General features: G+C 38.4%; 3 protein-coding genes across 3 annotated transcripts; 1 reads left to right on the forward strand and 2 right to left on the reverse strand.

Annotated features, from left to right (window-relative positions):
* Positions 1-1258: 1258 nt before the first annotated feature.
* Positions 1259-5572, reverse strand: LOC103444581 (two-component response regulator ORR21-like). Its single transcript, XM_008383532.4, has 6 exons — positions 5022-5572; positions 4210-4362; positions 3732-4130; positions 3504-3580; positions 1921-3090; positions 1259-1735 (listed from the first exon to the last, which is right to left on the reverse strand). The coding sequence occupies exons 1-5, from the start codon at positions 5233-5235 to the stop codon at positions 1921-1923; spliced, it is 2013 nt and encodes a 670-aa protein (XP_008381754.1). The 5' UTR covers positions 5236-5572; the 3' UTR covers positions 1259-1735.
* A 5098-nt stretch (positions 5573-10670) lies between these two features.
* LOC103444580 (adagio protein 3) lies at positions 10671-13556 on the forward strand. Its single transcript, XM_008383531.4, has 2 exons — positions 10671-11029; positions 11755-13556. The coding sequence occupies exons 1-2, from the start codon at positions 10737-10739 to the stop codon at positions 13358-13360; spliced, it is 1899 nt and encodes a 632-aa protein (XP_008381753.1). The 5' UTR covers positions 10671-10736; the 3' UTR covers positions 13361-13556.
* A 584-nt stretch (positions 13557-14140) lies between these two features.
* LOC103444579 (phragmoplastin DRP1C) lies at positions 14141-19743 on the reverse strand. The gene is made up of 16 exons (XM_008383530.4): positions 19340-19743; positions 19163-19226; positions 18668-18775; positions 18407-18508; positions 17853-17903; positions 17675-17736; positions 17490-17580; positions 17322-17386; positions 16904-17098; positions 16685-16804; positions 16538-16608; positions 15655-15880; positions 15297-15347; positions 14941-15202; positions 14688-14827; positions 14141-14576 (listed from the first exon to the last, which is right to left on the reverse strand). The coding sequence occupies exons 1-16, from the start codon at positions 19472-19474 to the stop codon at positions 14451-14453; spliced, it is 1869 nt and encodes a 622-aa protein (XP_008381752.1). The 5' UTR covers positions 19475-19743; the 3' UTR covers positions 14141-14450.
* Positions 19744-20262: the final 519 nt, after the last annotated feature.

Genomic DNA, 20262 nt, shown 5'->3' on the forward strand with positions numbered 1-20262 from the left:
TAAAATGGAACACATTACTCTATCCAACATGACTAATTTTATGTATGTGTTTCTCCTATTTACCTCACCGGACTCAACCCATCTAGTTTATAAAAATTACTCAAATATTTTAAATTATTTGTTCATGTAATTCTTCCAATTCTCGTTATTGTTTTCAATCACAAGTCTCATCATGTTTTATTTTAAAAAAAAAAAAAAATATATATATATATATATATATATATATTATTAAAGGTGGGGTAGGGTTCGAAATTGGAAACGAAGGGCAACGATGACATAGCATATGATTTTTTAACGTGAAGATCACAGAGGTCGATATCATTATGAAGCATGACACATGCTTATGGTGCCATGCCGATATTGGACACCCCTCTCAAACACATGGTCTCTCACCACCCACGCCTGAAAAAAATATTAATTAAATAGCTATCATCATGCATAGCCGTGGGTTGAAAATAAAATTAATAAAAACAAGATGACGTTGACAGTGACTTAAGTGAATGAGGTTCCTCTTTGTGAGAATACATCTTCAAATCATGTCTGTTTATCGTATATCGTGCGATCAGTTTTCGTCGAATACTATTTATATTTAATTTAAAATAAAAGTATCTAAAATAATTTAGAGGATCCTCCTCGGACTTAAGTTAATTCTTCACCAAACTTCCCTTTATATCATTGACAGTGGTGGAGCTAGCATGAGATCATTGGTTCTTGACCTTAACAACTTTAAAAACTCTTATGTAGATTTGTATGTGTATTAAATTTGACCCTATAAACAGCTAGCATAAACTAAATTACAACATTCTCCTCTTACTCTCTCTTGTGTGCAACTCTATTGTGCGCATCAAATGTTCAATGAAATGTCTTAGTTGACAAGTCTTGAGTCTTTAATATTACTCCACATTTTCCTATACCGACTCTTGACAAGCCTTTAAAGACCACAGTAGCTGTTGGCATATATGCTGTCATAAGCCAGAAATCGACAAGTTCCTAGCAGGTGCTTGACGAAATGGTCTAGTGAAGTTTTTTTAAGTCAAAATCTTGAACCATTATTTGAAAATTCTAACTCTGCCACTAATCATTGATCATGCAAAAACCACATGGGTTGGGTGGTCTCTCCTCTCAAAAATTCTACTGGTGTATGACGTTTTACCGAAAGAATGTATGGATACACACTCAAAGATTCAACAAACAAGAATCCCAATGGATACTATACTATACACGGGTGCATACTTCAACGAAGGATAAAACGACGGAGTGACAGAAGAATCGTAACCTTTGAGGCGGGATGAGTTATACATCCGGCAAGCGGCCGGTGAAGAATGCAAGCTAAGCTAAAATGTTTGAACCAAACTAAATTTACAAGATTGGGCAACTGATTTTAAGGCACGAGTCATATTCCAACATAACTAGATCCAAACAACTACACAATCATGTTTGGCAAGATGCCAATCATCAAACTGGAAGAAACCAATTCAACTGTTGGAGTCTGACACAACTTATTTTCCTCCGGACCGACACTGATACTCCCCCACATTTGTCCTCAATTTTTCAAGAGTCTCGGATGCAAGAGGCCGCTCTGCACCTGAGTCCGGTGCAGGCACGTCAATTAGATCTAAACGTAGAAATAAGACACATACTTCAACTGCAATCTCTACTGAACATTTTGATAATGTGAAACAATCTGTACGCGTCATGGAAATCAAGAGACATCGGCTAACCACAAAATATACGCCTGTTGCAAATAAAAATGAGAATTAGATTACGACATCTACAAGCTTGTGGTTCTCGGATAATAGAATCAACGAACAAAGAACTACTAGTAGCTAAAACATAGACATGCGATCGAGCACACACTATTTTGCAAATGTTGCTAATATAGAGCGTAATAAAAATAAAATAATACCAGAAGGTAGTTACCTAATCAGTGAAAGGACTCATGAAATCACTTGAAGAATATTGCTGCAATATTGGGATGCCTAGTTTTTCGTTATCCACATAATCCACAATTGGCTCCTGCTTGACTAGGGCACCACTGTTCTCCACCTGGATTCTTCCACGGTTCAAGTTGCTCATTTGCGATTCAAAATCATCCACTGCAAATCGACTTGGAATGCAAGTCTCTTTACCAACAAATCCAAGATTCCTAAGGGGTCCCTGATCAAGCATTTCCCCTGATTTATCAACATAAAAACCCTGGCTGTTTGACGTATTATGCAAAACCCCCGGCAACTCTCTGGAATCACTAAATGTCGCAGCTGAATTCTGGTAACTGGTGCTATTGTTGTCAGTATTAAGTATGCAAGAAGTGGGAGAAATAGAACCTGGGGCAGAGTACCCACCAAGCGTGCTGGTAATTTTAAGATTTCCAGTTGGTATATGTCCAATATTCAAGGAATTATTAGATTGATCCGAGAGCAGACTGTAATCAATAACAGTAGACTTGTTAAAGCTACTACTCTGATTGAAAGAAGCAGGACTATTTCCAGCCTGGAAACCAGTTGATGATTGAGAGGGGACCACAAGGCAAGATGGCTGCACATTAAACGAACGGCAAGGTTCGATTAGTGCAGACTGCTGCTGCGTTCGATCATGTTGCCTTTGCTCCTGCTGCACAACGCCCATCAAGAAGTTACTATTCTGAACACTCGACCCTCCATGATAGTTGCTGGGTGCCACTGTACTACAATTATTAGACCTCCATTGTCCAAATCCTGGAGATACATCCTCAGCAGAAATGACGGGTTGTGGAAACTGTTTGGAAACATTTGATTGGCTTTTTATAAAAGGCTGCACAAATGGCACACCATGTTCAACAGGGGGATGCTTGGCTCCTTGTAGGGATGCATGTAGAAGAGCAGGCTGATCCATTGCTGGCACGAGGTTCCCTGCAGGTTGACCTAAAAGCTCAGCTTGCAGGGCGGCTAGTGTTTGTGGAGGAATTTGTCCAGAGGTAGCCAAAGTTTGGAAGTCAAATCTACTAAGCGACCCCAACTTCCCATTTGAGTCTGCGGGACCACAAAAAGCATTTGCAATCCCACTTTGTTGTTGAGCTACTCCATTTAATCTCTTCAAATATAACCTGAATTTCTGCACAACCACTCAATTCTTTCATGTAAATAATTCTCTTAGGAAAATAAATGAAGAGCTCAAGTCAATTGTATGCCTATAAAAAGATCAAGTCGGAATGTAAATGAAAGATAGAGAAAACACAATTCTATATTTCATTTTGAAAAGAAGATGTGCCCATCCCGTCAGTATTAGACCCATGTGCATATGGAAAATATTACTGTTCTCATAATTCAAGTTAGGTTTTTAAAGTAAACTGATGATTTTGAATCAAGCATAATGCATAATTGTAGTTACAGTACTAATAATCACATATTATTTTATGCGTTGAATTCTTAAATGCTTCTGTTTTATGTGTCATTCTTGTCAGTGACAAAGACAACAATATGAAATCAAGCAAAGCTATCTGATCAATAGGAGGGGAAGCACCATGCCTGCAGATGGCTAGCAACATTTTCTCGAGTTAAACCGGGTACATTCATCATTTCAAGAATTCTCTTTGGTACAGCCTCTGAAATATAACCAAAAGTTATGATCAGTAACAGAAAGCCAGATTGAGCAGTCACATTATGATGTCAACGAACATAAACCGGGTACACCTTCCTATAATATGTATATATGTAATATAATCAAAATAAAAAGTAAAAATTTAAAGATCATACTATCAAGCCCAAGCTGGTTCACAGCAGTGACAAATTGCTGATGGAGTTCTACTGACCATACTACACGAGGTTTCTTCGATGTAGACATATCATCGTTTTCTGTATCACCATCATCATCTTCTTTAGCATTGATCCTCTTCTTCTGACCTTTCAATGAAACTTCTGATCCTTCGTTAACAGAAGATGTGTATTCAATATCATTGTTTCCTCGTTTATGTGGATCATTATCTTCCAAGCTCCCAGAATGTTCAAGTTCTTTACTTCCATTCCATTTTTTCCTAACAACATGCTGCCAAATATTCTTGAGTTCTGCCTCACGTACAGGCTTAATTAAAAAATCACAGGCCCCATGTCTAATTCCTCTCATAACAACGCTTGTTCTCCCATCAGCAGACATCACTGAACAATACACCATCATGTTAATACACATAAGGCATAATTCTACTACCATTGAAGTAATTAAAATTAATATACTCACTGATAACAGGAAGGTCCATTTCCAGACCAATGTGTTCCAGGAGTTTAAATCCATCCATATCAGGCATATGGACATCACTCAGTACCACATCAAAACAATCTTTCCTCTCTCGTAGAAGATTCAAAGCAACAGTAGCCTCGGAACAGGTGGTAACTGCCAGCAAAAATAAACAAAAGGTTAAAGAAAATAACAAAAGTCACTTTACTCTGCTCCTACATTACATAATTCAGCTATCCCAACATTGTTTGCTTGTTAAATACACAATGAACAGCAATTCCACAAGCTGGCCTAAATAAATAGGTTTACCGTGATTTCCCAATATAATAAATCAAGCACAAAAGCTTTCTAATTATATTAACGAACCAACAGAACCATGAGAACAATTAAAACAGGTCAAGTTGACTCGTCGGAAAGGTAATAATTCAAGTAACGAAGAAGGGTATGCTTAATGGCTACTTAAACACCTACTGCTTACCTCGTTTCAATTCTCAAATTCCTCATTTAGCATTTGAGACAGAGACTTACAGACTAATTAATCCAGCTGCTTAGAATCTCCATATAAAAATTACAGGGTTAATATATAAATATATGTTCAATTTCATATAGATTAGCTCTGCAACTGATCCATGTCCAATACAGACCTGAAACAGTCCTCAATATTTGAGATAATAACTTGTTTTTTCTACACAGCAAGCATCAGTAGCACAGTCCACGACCAATTCACACTAATAACAAGCTCAAATCAACTAAACGCAAATAAAGCATAAGCATAACCAATCACTGAGGTCCTAGCTAGAAGATCAACGGCATACCCTGGTAGAGACACCGGAGGAGCATCAGCTCAAGAATCCTCAAGCACGTTGTGTCGTCGTCGACCACTAGAACCCTCAAGCCTGCTGGAAACCGATCAGGAACTGCCATTTCAACGGCAGACGGTGACAAAACACCACCACCACCTTTACACGAACCGTAACTACTCGCAGTAGTGCTCACGCTGGACTGCGCCACTCTCTGCAAAGCAGCCATGGCCACCAAAAACCACCACCACCACAACGACGCAAAATACACACACCTACCGACTATCAAACCCTAATTTCCCATTTCAAAGGACTAGAATTTCCATTTGCAGTGATTCCGGAGGGCGAAAGTGGAGCCAAATGGAGGGAGATCCGCGAGGGGAAACCTTAGAATTGGGGATTAGGGTTTCGAAAAACGATCAGACAGAACGAATCAGACAAATTGAGAGAGAAAAATGGTCAATTGCCGTCTGAATCGTGAAGATTTGATTACTAGCGATGAGCAGAGGGAGAGTAGGGTTTATATAAATTTTGGGGGTGAGGAATGAGGATAACGCGTGGCCGAGGAAAAAAAAAACGTTTTAATTTTTTAATTTTTTAATTATTTAATTATTGAATGATTGATTTTGTTTTTAATACAAGAGAAATAATTGAAGTCGGGGCAGTTAACGAGTGAGTCAGAGATAGAGAGAGGTTGTCGGGCCTATGGGGTCCAGCCCGCAGTGCTACCTTCGCGTGCGTCTTTGCGGCCGTGAAAAACCGCCGGCTGTGTCATTTCCAGTTACACGTCCGACGGTAAATTTTATATTTAATTACGACCGTTTGATGGGATCTATGGTGCTTAGATGGTAAATTGGCTATTTTTCAAAAGTTTAGGTCCTTATTTTTAGAAAAATTTGCATCTTAAGCTAGAATATCAAATAACGAAAAAAACAAAATTAATGCACTATTACACTAAGATCATCTCCAACCATTAGGCTAAAAGTTAAATTTTTTAGCCCGAAAAATTTAGCTTTTAGCCCATTAATAGTTTTTCTACTCCAACACTTCTGGCTTAAAATTTTAGCTCAAGATTATTAAAAAATGAACTTAGGCTATTTTGTTTCTTAAATTAATTTTTTTTAAATAAATATGTAAACTATCGTAAATTAATTTTATAAACATTTTAATATACAAATATTTAAATTCCGATAAATATTGAAAAATCACTAAATTTTCCATAAGGCATGCCTTCAACTTTCACAAATCTTTCAACCCTGGGCTAACTTTCAATTCACCAACCGTTCAACACCAAATTTTCAATTCACCAAATACATAGGTATTTATAGAGTTTTTGGGTGAATTTTGAGTTAAATAAATTTTTTTTAATTATTTTAGCCGTTGGATTTAAATTTGGACCGTTAGATTTTTTTTTATCATTATATTTGATTATATTCCATCTCAGGCGTTGGATTCAATGTATTTTAAAATAACATATTCTAAAAAAATGAAATATGAATCTAGACCGTTGGATCAACCAATGGTCCTTAAAGCCCAGCCCTTGGATGTGAATTATTGTTGTTGGGAATAATTAGGTGGCTGACACACGGCTTGACAACGGGGCCCACCCTGTCGGGAAACCCTTGCAAGCCCACCGCATGGGGCGCGTTGGCGTGTGGGCAGGCTGAGATTGGGCCAAGCGCCAGTGAGTCCACTCGCATGGGGGGTATGTGGCCTAGCTTTAGCATTTGGCTTTTAGCCCAATGTTTTAGCTTGGGTTGGGTGGTGTTTGGGGGGGGGGGGCAATAAATGGGGAAATTTGGCTTTTAACCCATTGTTGGAGATGGTCTAAGAAGGACTTCATTTTCTAGCTGCATACAAAACGACTGTGTACGTCGGTTTAATCACATATACAAAAAGTAAAAAGAAACACCACAGACTTCAATTGTCAAACCATACTGTAAATATCAAAAAGTATATCTTCCACCATGAGTCTAGCTTAAATCTACTAAAGTAGAATATAGTTATGTAAAATTAAATACAAATAATCCACAATTAACATTTACATAAATTTGTCCCCAAAAAGAAACCATGGAAGCAATTACCATCTATGGTCAATACTTAATTTGTTTACAAGAACTGCTAAATAATAAATCAGCTAGAATAATGCTAAAAAAAAAGGACAAGCTAATGACAAATTTATGACAGTCCACCATTCTGAAGGTAAGAAGATCCACCGAAGCAGTTTTTGGTTTTTTTTTTTTTTTTCCAAATTGTTTTAAGCATTTTGATTTAACTATTGTAATCCAAGTATCCAACGATAAGCATTGATTGTGGGGCAAGAAATGTAGCTAAAAAATGAAAACAAATATTAAAATAAGTGAAAACAAATATTATGAAATCGTGGCAAAGTGAGTTTGGACCGACAAGTGTTAGTGGCCCAATTGAATTCGACGTTTGGGATTGAGGACTTGTGAGTTGGACGACAGGCAAAGTTAAAAGTCACGCCTCTGATTTGCTTCGGAGTCGTACTCATCGAAACGACATGCACAGCAGCCTTTTTTATGGTCTTCGGCTTGTGACCCACATTGATCTGGGCCTCTTGCTATTTACTCCCTAGAATTTCAATGTGAGTTGGCCCACATTAATAGCATAAATTATCCAAACTTAAACGTGAATATCATAAACTATAGATGCGTTTATAAAAACGACACGTAGTTTAATTCCTATTACGGAGTACAAAAAAGCACTAGCATCAACACATTGCTAAATACAGAAACTACCAAAAGTAAAATGTAGCACATTAGGCAGAGTACATTATCAATATGGGCGTCGGTGAAATACCTTTCTGAATAAAATAACGTGGAACAAAACTTCGAGATAGGAAAAAGAGAGCGTTCTGCATGCTTAAACTTCAAAAGAGCGGTATCCAAATATAATCTTTTGGTCTGTTAACAATCAATCCGACATGGCATTATTTATTGTACAATATCATCAATAAAACAAATTATAGAGAAAAAATATCGAGCAAGAAAAATTTCGATAAGACGGTCTAACTAGAACATTTATTGCACAAATGACCAATGTGGTGTCAAATGAGACCGAACTACTTGAAATCTTTTATTAGACTTATCAAATAGAAGTAGTTACAGATGATGTGGTCCGACAACTGTACTTTAATTTCCTCTTATTAAATTGGTATACGATAATTAATTGAACCCACACATGGGACCCACACTCGTCTGCTTGTGCGCACACATGGAAATCCACGTTATTATGATGAAGCATTTCCAATTGGGAAGATGAACTCCGGCGCTCCCCTGGTCTCCTCCCCGCCCAAATTACAATTTTCTCCAAACGCAACCACCAACTCTCCTCCACTTCCGAAGCCGCATATAGCAGATATTTCAGTAGCTCTGCCTCTAAATCCTTGAATCTGAGTGCTCTGCATCGGGAGGAGAAGCACTTACTGTGCATGCAATGGTTGATGACCAGGACGTGGAAGTGCTTATCTTCAAGGTCTGACTAGCTACAGGACCGTCTCTGAGATTTCAAAGGTCCTGTCTAAAATTTATAAAATAGTCCTTTGTAAGATAGTTTTTATTTTTAAAAAGTAGGACAATATTTTGGTATTATAAAATAATAACATAAATCAAAACAACCTTTATGACTCACTATAAGTTTACAAATGTTATTAAATAAGTAAAAAGAGTTACAAATATAATCTTCACTAAATAATAATAAAAAAAACAGTTCAATCTTTAGCAACCAAATAAAGAAAAAAAAAGCTTAAAAAACTCTAAGTTTAAAGTTTCACTTGAATATATAGCATTATTATACAATAAAATTGAAAAGAAAATCTCTAAGGTGTTGTTATTGGCTCTCCTATTATCTCATTGTGCACTCCAAATTTTTTTATCTCATTGTGCATTCCAAATTTTTTTATATAGAAAGAAAAAAAAATTACACTTTTAAAAAATACACTATAAGATTTTAAAGTGCTAATAAAAGTATTTTTAATATATAACATTATTACATATAAATATAAGATACCAAAAAAATTTTGGAAGCTCTGTGCGATTGCACTTTTCGCTCCCCCTCAACGTTGCCTCTGGCTAGCTAGCTACTTGTTTGTTGATTTTCTCCTTTTTCTACTTCTGTTTTTAACGTAGGAGTGCTTATCTCCAAGCGTTTTTCCAAGTGCTTCTTTAAAAACGGAGATTCAAATACAACTTAGAAGCACTTTTTAACTTTTTTCACCAAACATTCACATGAACACTTTAAGTTACTTAAAAGCATTTTTAGCTGTTTTGAAAAGCACTTTCAAACATGACTTATAATATTGTTATTGATTCATGGGATTCTCTTCGAGCTTGAGTTGTGCGACTTCACCGGACCCATCAAAGGGCATTCTTCCAGCAAGGGCAGTTATCAACCGATAAATCGAACCGGACCAAATTGAAAAGTCGGTTTTGGAAGGTCTTGCTTGAACCAATGCCGGTTGAAAAACCGAATCGGACCAATTATATGAACTCAACCGATATTGACACATAACTCTAATTGGTCTCGTAATCTTCATCTACATTTTCGACCTCGTCGTCAACTTTTTATTATTATTAAAACAATAATGTTGTTTTCACTACAACATTGTTATCATGAAAAAAACATTATTGAGAATATTGAACAAGAAAAAACTAAAGATACAGTGAATTAGAGGGGAAATAAATTCATACCCTATCAAAAAGTACAAAACTATTAGAAACAAAAAATTAATGAAGACTACTCCTATGAGAAACGAAATTTGGAAGACTCGTAAGATTATGAGCAAAAGCAACAACTGCACAAGGCGAAAAAAAAGCCTACCAATAAACTCTAACATGATCAACACTATAATTTGCCAAGCTATCTGTCAACTGATTTACTTAAGATAAATGTGAGAAAACCAAACAAAGTCGGTACTGCAAGTTGTTTTTTTTTCTTTTTTTTTTTTGTAAGAATCGTATTGTGTCCACCTTTGTATGCTTGTATGTTTAATGTTAAAGCAAAAACTATCACTTAGTAATACAGTCTTGGAAGTGAGATGTCTTAGGTTGAATCTCGTGGATGGTGAATTTGATATCTAATTAGATTGCCTATTGTGTGGCTTAACCGAATTCTCTCTTCCTTTAGTGTAAAAATATCGATGTATTCAACATAAAAAAATTAAAGCAAAAACTAGTAAGTCTCTGAACCAACGGTTAAAATGAAAGCGCCTGGATGATTTCAGAGAGATCAGGAGACATCTGAATCCCAACCCATTCCCTTCAACGGACATTTGCGATCTGACCGTAGGATACGCAAGATATTTGGCACCGCCAAATCATACCGGGACCCCCAATACTCAAAACGGGACGAAAATATCTTCTACAGCAAACCTATGACGTGGAAGCTATAGCGTGGGAAGTTAGGGTAGATATTTCGGAGAAAATATCCGCTGGCCACGTGTTGCCCACTCCCCGTTCTTGTCTACCCTCCAATCTCATTCAAACTACAGCACTGCCACCCTCCATGTGATTCGGCAATCGTACTTATTTTGTTTGGTACCCGGCTCCATGTGATGATGGCATTTTGGAAATATCAAGAAACTGTTACGGGCACTTCCGTCAGAAAAATTTCAGAATTGAAGCTATAAATAAAAATAAAACGAGATATTTTGATTAGATGCACACCAAATATACCAAACAAACGCAGAGACGCTGAGAGCTTGAAGGAATGGCTATGGCGAACAAATACGAAGAAGAGGAGGAGGAGGAGGTGCAGAGCTTTGGAAAGCGGCTGAAATGGAGCAGATACGAGGAGCCTCTGGAGGGGGAGGAGGAAGAAGAGGAGGACGACGACGACGAGAGCCAGCTCGCTCTGAAGCCGTGGACGACGGCGTTCCCAATGAGGCCGGCGTCGTTTGTGGTGTCGGATGCTCTGGAGCCCGACAGTCCTATCATTTACGTCAACAAAGTCTTTGAGACCTTCACCGGCTATTGTGCCCACGAGGTCCTCGGCCGAAACTGGTAGCGATTTCTGATTTCAGTTTCTTTTTTCCCCTTTTGCTAATTTCTGCAAGAGTTGATTTTTAGTGTTTGTTTAAGAGAATTTGGGGAAATAAGTGAATTTTTTTATATATTTTATATGTAATTACATAATGATGAACAAAAATGATGAAAATTGAAATGTTGTTTCAAAGTCAAAACTTTTTGTTTCATGATGATGCGATTTAATTTTTATTTTTTTTGTTTGCCGAAGAAATTGCGTTGAATTTCTTGTGTATTTTGGGGTTAATTGAGTTCGTTTCAAACGCCGAATTCGATAACCATTTTATGGTATCAGTAATTCTGCAGTTTTCTGCAAAATCCCCTTTCTAAAATTTGAACTTTGAAGAGAGCTGTAATGTGTTAATTTTGACCTAATTCTTTGAGTTAGGTGTCTCCTTAGCAGTACCCCTGTTGTTATGATAGTTAACCGGAGAACGTGAAACGTATATCGAAGATATTGGGAGACATTGTTCGAAGTTTCTGGAGCTGATTAACGTTGTCTGTTGTTATGCTTTGATATTGTGACACAGAACCGAGTGCAATAGCGTTCTACGATTCATATAGCTGACCTCACTTAGTGGGAAAAGGCTTTGTTGTTGTTGTTGTTATGTTTTCATATGCATATCTGTCACATGATAATCTGTTGTACTGGTAACTGTTTCAAAATTTGTATTAACGAATCAAACGTCCTCTTTTCGTTTCAGTCGATTCCTGCAATATAGGGACCCTCATGCTCAAAGGCGGCATCCTCTTGTAGATCCAGTTGTGGTTTCGGAGATTCGAAGGTGTCTCGAGGAAGGAGTTGAGTTTCACGGAGAGCTTCTTAATTTCAGTAAGGATGGAACTCCCTTGGTGAATAGACTAAGACTGAAACCTATACACGATGATAACGGAACCGTCACTCACATCATAGGCATTCAAGTATTTTCTGAAGCAAAAATAGATCTCAACAGTGTATCATATCCAGTTTACAAACAGACATGCAATCAACAGTCTGATCAATCTGGTAAATATCCTCTCATCAGTGGACAAACACCTTTCACCCAGTATCACGATATATGCGGGATTCTTCAGCTCTCTGATGAAGTTTTGGCTCACAACATTTTGTCACGCTTGACTCCGAGGGATGTGGCATCCATTGGGTCTGTGTGCAGAAGAATCCGCCAACTGACAAAAAATGAGCATGTGAGGAAGATGGTATGCCAAAATGCATGGGGAAGAGAAGTCACCGGTACATTGGAACTCATGACTAATAAGTTAGGGTGGGGGCGTCTGGCTAGGGAACTGACAACCCTTGAGGCCGTTTCTTGGAGGAAATTTACGGTTGGAGGTGCCGTGGAGCCTTCAAGATGCAATTTTGGTGCTTGTGCTGTAGGAAACCGACTTGTGCTATTTGGAGGTGAAGGAGTTGATATGCAGCCAATGAACGACACATTTGTTCTCAATCTTGATGCTGCCAATCCTGAGTGGTGTCGAGTAAGAGTGAAATCGTCGCCACCAGGGCGTTGGGGCCACACCCTTTCATGGTTGAATGGTTCTTGGTTGGTTGTATTTGGAGGCTGTGGGCGGGAAGGATTGCTCAATGATGTGTTCGTTCTTGACTTGGATGCCAAGCAGCCAACGTGGAAAGAAGTTTTTGGTGGAACTCCCCCTCCTCCTAGATCCTGGCACAGCTCTTGCACATTAGAAGGTTCGAAATTGGTTGTGTCGGGTGGATGCACGGATGCTGGGGTCCTTCTTAGTGACACGTACTTACTGGATCTGGCAACAGACAACCCAAGATGGAGAGAGATTCCAACTTCATGGGCTCCTCCTTCTAGGTTGGGGCATTCCCTCTCTGTTTATGGTCGGTCAAAGATTCTCATGTTTGGTGGACTGGCCAACAGTGGGCACTTGCGGTTACGATCAGGGGAGACTTACACCATCGATTTGGAAGATGAAAACCCCCAGTGGAGGCAACTGGAGTGTAATGCGTTCACCAGCATGGGCAGCCAGAGTGCAGTGGTTCCCCCTCCCAGACTTGACCATGTTGCAGTCAGCATGCCATGCGGAAGGATTATAATATTTGGTGGTTCAATCGCGGGGCTGCATTCTCCTTCTCAGCTTTTCCTCTTGGATCCTTCGGAAGAGAAACCATCATGGAGGATTCTCAACGTTCCGGGGCAACCACCTAAATTTGCTTGGGGCCATAGCACTTGCGTGGTCGGAGGAACGAGGGTCCTGGTATTGGGTGGGCACACAGGTGAAGAGTGGATACTTAATGACTTGTATGAGTTGCGCTTAGCAAGCAAGCAGGATTCAGACCACTGATAAAATTATTTCGAGTTGGGCCAGCCACACAATGCAGAGCTAGCAGAATTACATGATTTTTTTCCGTTCAAGTAGTGAGTTTCTTGCTCGGTAACTATTTGCTTCATTTCGTATTAAGGTTGGGTATTTTGGAGTATGTATGTATTTTTCGTGTTTAGATTTGTACCGCAATGTATAAAGATAACGTCTTTAAAGATGTTGGGGTGCACTCGCGGAAACTTGATGGTCAAGTAATAAGTCGAACTACGGCAGCCTTGACGTTGGACGGCACCCCGTAGGTACCAACTTTTAGGAGATTACCATTGTGCGTTCATGGAGGCTCATAGAGGTAGTAGACCTCCTTTTGAATCTACAAGTGTGTGCTGTCGATGGGGTCGTGCATTAGTTGCATCCAAACAACAAAAAAAATAGTGGCATTCGATCTCGGACACGAGATTCAGATCAGGCATCCCAGTTCCGACTAACCATGCCGAGGAAATTTTAGATGTGGACGGATGTCTAGCTCTAACGAATCGGGGACACCCTGTCGAGGAACTTAAGTTATGGAATTTGACTAATTTTATCGTCCGCTTTGATATGGGGATGCCATTGCCAGGATACCCTACAACTCCTCGTCTCGGTCCGCACGGGTGAGCTGCTCTTGGTTCATCATCCTTCAGACTCATCTACCTCGTCTCTTCATTTATACGACAGGGAGAGTGGAAGTTTTCGGACAAGTGAAATCATTTTACCAAAAGGGACAGTCTGCAATCTGCTAAATTGCTTGGATTAAGATCGAAATCCTAAAATTTTGTCCTCTCATTTCATCGAAACAAGAGACATAATTGTTGACTTTGCAAACAAGTCTATTGCAAGTATATAATAGTACAGGGAGTTGAATTTAAGTTCAACAAAGAAGCAGCCTGGGGTAAAAGAATCATGTGCAACTTCAAATCTTAAGCTCTTGTAGTACCTGTGAGTTTTTCTTATTTCAAGTAGAAAAAAGAATATGCAGGCCCAAATCCGGTAGTTTGTGATGTCTGCGTTGTCGCGAGTGGTGCGATGCGCATCTGGATCTAGTATGAGCCTCATGCAATATAATGTGGCTCCATCATTTCCATGCGACAGAATCGATCTCATCTCTAGCTGACTTGTAGAGTTCAAGGCGTTTAGCAATGTTTGTTCGCCTTTCCATGAGTGCCGGATCCTCATCCAACATTGCGCCAAGTCTCTCCTTCTGAACATTCCCCAAGCAGAGGAAAATGTGGTTATATCCTCAGTTCTCCGAAACTACTTTATCACCCCCGAAACACAAAAAAGAACTGGGTTTGAAAAGTGGGAAGCTCACCTCTTGCCTTCCAATTTTGGTGTAGAAAAGGTTGAGCAGATTTCTCTTGGCCTCTCGAACTTGACAGTGAACAACAGCCTTTGGAATCGAAAGCCTCAGCGTCTCACAAACCATATTGATGTAAGAGCTGACATTTGATGCTGGTACAAGTATATATAACATCTCAGCAACATTATAACTTAATGAAACTGTGAACAGTGGGTCACGCCTTACACAATAAGACACGGTGAATGGGGTTTTGAATTTTGCATACCAATCCTCCTGAGATAATTATCTCCGAAAGTGTCCATATTCTGTACTGTTTCTTTTGAGTGTTTATCCGCCTTCGATCCTGCTTGATTTGGAGTTCTTTCCGGTTCAGAATTAAGCTTTCTGAAAAATTCCACCGTTAGATAGCTAGATTCCATTTCCACCAGTCGTGTAACAGTTTTCCTGCTTTCGTCACGAAACCTTTCCAACGCTTCTGTGGAAGCGGCTGCTATATCAGATTGAAGTGTAGGGAATCGTTTTAATTCCTGCAAATTCCATAAAGTAGCATTTTTTAAACTTCAATCTGCCCACATGTTGATTGTTGCCATAAAGTGCTAAAACTCATGAATATTTACTTACCTCTGTTTCAGCTATTGACTTCCGTACAAGTTCTTTCAAAACAAAGTGCACCTGTGAGAAATTGGAGTGAAAAGAATACTCAGATAAACAGAGGAGACGTTGATATCTGCTATATAGAGTAAAAATTTGGACCAAAAGAAGACTTATACAAGGCAAGCATAGAAATGCACCATTCCCAATTGAAGGACAGAAAATTTAGACAACCCGGGTCCAGAAACAAGAAAAATTATCGAACTAATTCTTTATATGCATATCCATAATATTTAACATAGTTTTTCTGTGATAAACTATATATTCCATGTGTTGTAACTTTGAGTTTAGAATCATATATAGAACATGAAAGAAATAAGAGCATTACAGCATCCACAGAGGCTTCAGCTGGTCCTTTGAAATAGACGATAGATCCGTCAATGAGTCTTCGGTATCCTTGTTCTGGAGCAATCAAATGGGGCTGGTAACCATCAGCCTCACTGACAACTTTTTGAACATTCTTTACAGAGAGATGACGATCAAATGGAAGCTTTTTCAAAGCAGCAGGTAATTGATGGTCAAAAACCTTATATATCCGATCTCCACCAGGTCGCCTGAAATAGCAACTTAATATTAAATTATGCATATATTAGGAAATGATTGATATGCTTATTTGCAGATATCAAAATTACACTACGATAGAAATGCTCTAAATCAAATTCAGAACTCATCATGACTTCAGGATATTCAAACCAAGAGCAAGTACAAGTGTAGTGAATCTCTCTCAAGGGTTTGTTTATATGGGTCCACAGCCTGTAAATAAATTGCCAGCCACCGCAGAGGGTGCAATTACCAAACACGTCTAATGAAACCCAAATCTTTTGGGTGTTTTAGGTTTAACATTTGCAGTCCTAGCCTGAAGTCAATTTAAAGTATTTCATGAAGATTCTGAACAGAAAACAAGTAAAGTGCTCAACTTTTAAGGTAACCTCTACTCTTGTGAAGTACTGGACAGTTAGGTATTTAGAACGTAATATACAGTTTAAACTCGATGAAATGTTCCTTCATAGAACTATAGTAATTCTTTTTCGATATGTCTAGGTGTTTGGTTCAAAAGCTCAATCAATGAATCAAGGGCACATGCTTTCAAAAGAGAAACCCTGGTAAGCTGATCAATTAAATCATACATAATTTCAACATGAAAAATCAGAGAATATTGAAATTTAAACTTAAATAGCCAATACATGTCACAGAAGGGCCATGAAATTTACCCTCCATCCAGGTGTTCCTTAAATACACGGTCAAATGCCCGACATAATTCTAAAATAGTATACAGCTGGGCCTGTACATATAATAACATAAGTCAGTCAAACCTGTCATAAACAGAAAACTTAACCACAAAAAGTCAGCATTGTTACCCCCGAATCTACACCAATTGGCCTGCCAATACGATCCAGCTCTGCATTAAGCTCATCAATTGTCTTGTTTATCAAGGCAATGATACTAGGTATGCGTTGCCTAATGACAACCTCCAGATGCTGATAAGAAGATGAAATGGAACAGTTATTTCATTAGTTTACTATGTGAACATACCAGCCCAGATGAAGAAAAATATTTAATATTTTAATAGTTAATACCTTAGACAAAAGTTTGGCAAGATACTCTGAACCCATTTTGTGCGCCAAATGCCCATATTCAGGGCTAGTTTCAAAGTATTCTTGCTCCTTACGACGAGCAGCAATCATATCAACGTTCTTGTTGATATCAGCTTGTGAACGATTCACAATTCCTACCCATGGGTGTTGCAGTCTATATGACCTTCCTTCTATAACCTTGAACATTCATACAGACTACAGATTAGTTTGATGTTATGGGCCATGGCCACCACCGGAAGTAAGGAATCTTGATTACACACTTTAAAAATTGCACTTAATGATTCATGAAAACCAAAAGGTAACAACCTTGAAGTCATGAAAGTTAAAATATTTCTTTTCTATAATCAAGTAACTTATATTTTCTGATCAAATTATGCAATGAGTAAGATTGGATCCTTACATCCAGAGCATTGGTTCCCTTGTCCATCAGATCGAGTTTTGTTAGCACTCCAAATGTTCTTTCACCTAAAAATGTCAAACATAATGCAATGAGTAGACCAGTCGTCCTTTTGATAAACAATGAATTAAGGCGACAAAAGTATTTTCGCCTGTCCATAGTTCATATTACCAGACGGGTCGACTTCTCTTGCAAGTTTGATGGCATCTGAAGTGGCAATATCTTGATTAGCAGGAGAGATAGCCAATATAATGCAGTTAGGCTACAAATCAGAGAAGTCCATCAGATAGACAGCAGTATCAATAAAAGACAAATAATAAATTCATCCAGCAAACAATGTTCTGAAGTATCCTCACCTTCTCAACATAAGAACGGACCATATTCTCAATATCTTCTACAATGGATTCTGGTTGTCCCTCTACAAAATACCCAGAAGTTTGTCAGTAAGCTCTTACCAAACTTTTGGTGTTGGGGGGGGGGGGGGGGGGGGGAGGAGAGAGATAGTTATAGGAGGAATTGAGATAGAGAGATTACCTACAGCCACCTTTGTCAATCCAGGAAGATCAATAAGGGTTAAGTTTACAACTGCCACAAAAATACACTTAGTACCATGCAATTCAAACCAACCAGCACTGTTAACAATATCGGTCAACAAACGAATTATGGAGTTACAGAGTATATATTGAATCAGGACAAGGGGTTGAAGAAACAAAAAAGGAGAATACTGCATAACTATAAGCAATGTATTGAAATTCCAGCTTTCAACTCTACAACATTCTCATCTACACAAGGAATAGAAGTTTCAATTCATATAACAGAGTAAACTTTCCAGATTTCCAACTAGAACCTTCATAGGAAAGCCTAGCTTGTGGTTGCATTACTATCTAATATCTATACATACAGATGATAGCAAAAATCTAAATTTCATTTGCATCTAATTTCCATTAGTAATATATATATAATATGTAACCCAACTAGTTGTATATTCCTTTGAGATGAAAATTGATTAGCATGCAAATAATGATTTAGAAGGAAATTAAACATATGGCGTTCAAATCCATGATATTCACCAGAAATTAAATACATACCATTTGGAGAATATATGCTGAGATGAATTGGAATGTTTGAGATTTGTTTGGACTTCCCAGTTATACGATCAGTCTCATCTGAGATTTCCTTACGTACAGAAGCTGCATAAGCAAACAGTAAAACTCACTGTACGGCATAAGAACTAAGAAGAAATAAAACCGTTGCAAACTATCACTTAAATTCAATAATCATAAACACAGACAGTTCATCTTTACATCAGTCCAATAGAAAAATGAACCTCGCATTCAAAGCTAACATACCAAAATCAGTAAACTTCTTCTTAGGACAATGAAGAAACTCTGCATATTCAGACCGATTCGCTTCTATCTGATGGAGTTGCAACACCAATGGTCTCCTCGTCACAATACCTTGCGACCAAATAAAGTTAATGTAAGAAGTAATGCATAATTTTTGCAACACGAAGCTACAAATGGAACGGCATCTATGATCAACGGAATGATGGGGGTCGCTATAATTAAGAATATTAATTAGCTAGAAATAACTAGCACCACTCTAAGATTATATCAATTCGGGACACACGAAATAATAGCCTCAACTGCATTGAGCTTAGTGCAAATTATGTATCTTTGCTCGAAATCAGGTTCAATTCTTTACCAAGCAGAAAAAGTTTAACCCACATTACATCTCGCATTCGTTTAATATTCCAATAAACTATAAACACAGCCAAAGAAGGAAAAAAATCACATCAATAGCAAACTTTGCTTATATGAAAAGGGCGAAAAGGCGAAAAATACCAGATCCACGAGGCAAGAAATCTCTCCCAACGACGCTTTCCAAAACCGACGACTTTCCGGAACTCTAATTTCCAAAAACAAAACAATATATATTATAGCATTGGAAAATCAGAAACCCAGGCGATTGTTTAAGAAAATGAAAAATAAAACAAATGAAGTGGAGGGAGAGGAAGAGACCTGGCCTCCGACGACGGCGACCGTCGGAAGAGCTTCCCAGAGCGACATGCCGTCGCCGCCACCATGATCTCCTAGAACGGTGCAGGCTCGCTGGATGCGATTGACCAGCCCGATCAAGCTCTCCAATCTGGCCATTGATGGTCTGGGATCGTATAAAAGCGATGGGTCAGAAGATCGGAAATTGAAAATGTGGGTTCTGGGGGGGAGGTTTTGGATCTGGATCGAGGATTGAGCGTTTGGAAATTGAGAAATTTAGATCTGGGGTTTTTAGGTGAGCAGATGGAAAATGAGGGAGGGAGAGAGAGAGAGATGGAGGAATATAGAAAAAACGGTTATTGGCTATAAAGTGATATGGTTAGTGTTGCATCAACGTTAATGTTATTTTTAAAAAGTTTGATGTTCACAAACAACCCATGATACAAAAATATTTGTATGGCTTCTAAAACTTTATTGTGCATTTTTATCATTGTTCTAAAAATCTCCGCCTAACGTCGCCTAAGTCCTGTCTAGGCGTTAGGCAGCTGGTCACCATCCCGATTAATGTCTAGGCATTTGAAAATTATGAAATGACGTACAGACCAGCTGAGGCGCCTGCCTAGACTGCCTAGTCTGCCCAGACCCTCCTAGGCACCTGCGTCTAGGTTGCGACTTACTTGAATAGAAAATAGATAACTTTTAATTTGCATTTAATTTTTTCAATAAATTGTAAGAGACTTGTTAAATACTTAAATGAGCACACACACTATATACTTGTTCCCCATGTTTTTATTATGTTCCAATACTTCATAATACATATGTCATTATATTTTGTAGTTTATGATGAAATTATATAGATTTTAAGTATAAACAGACACTTATTTACACGAAATATAATAGATTTACTTAAATCCGCCTAGTTTGCCTAGGCGCTAAGCTTCATCCCG

This window comes from Malus domestica, chromosome 16, assembly GCF_042453785.1.
Source record: "Malus domestica chromosome 16, GDT2T_hap1".
Lineage (NCBI taxonomy): Eukaryota > Viridiplantae > Streptophyta > Magnoliopsida > Rosales > Rosaceae > Malus > Malus domestica.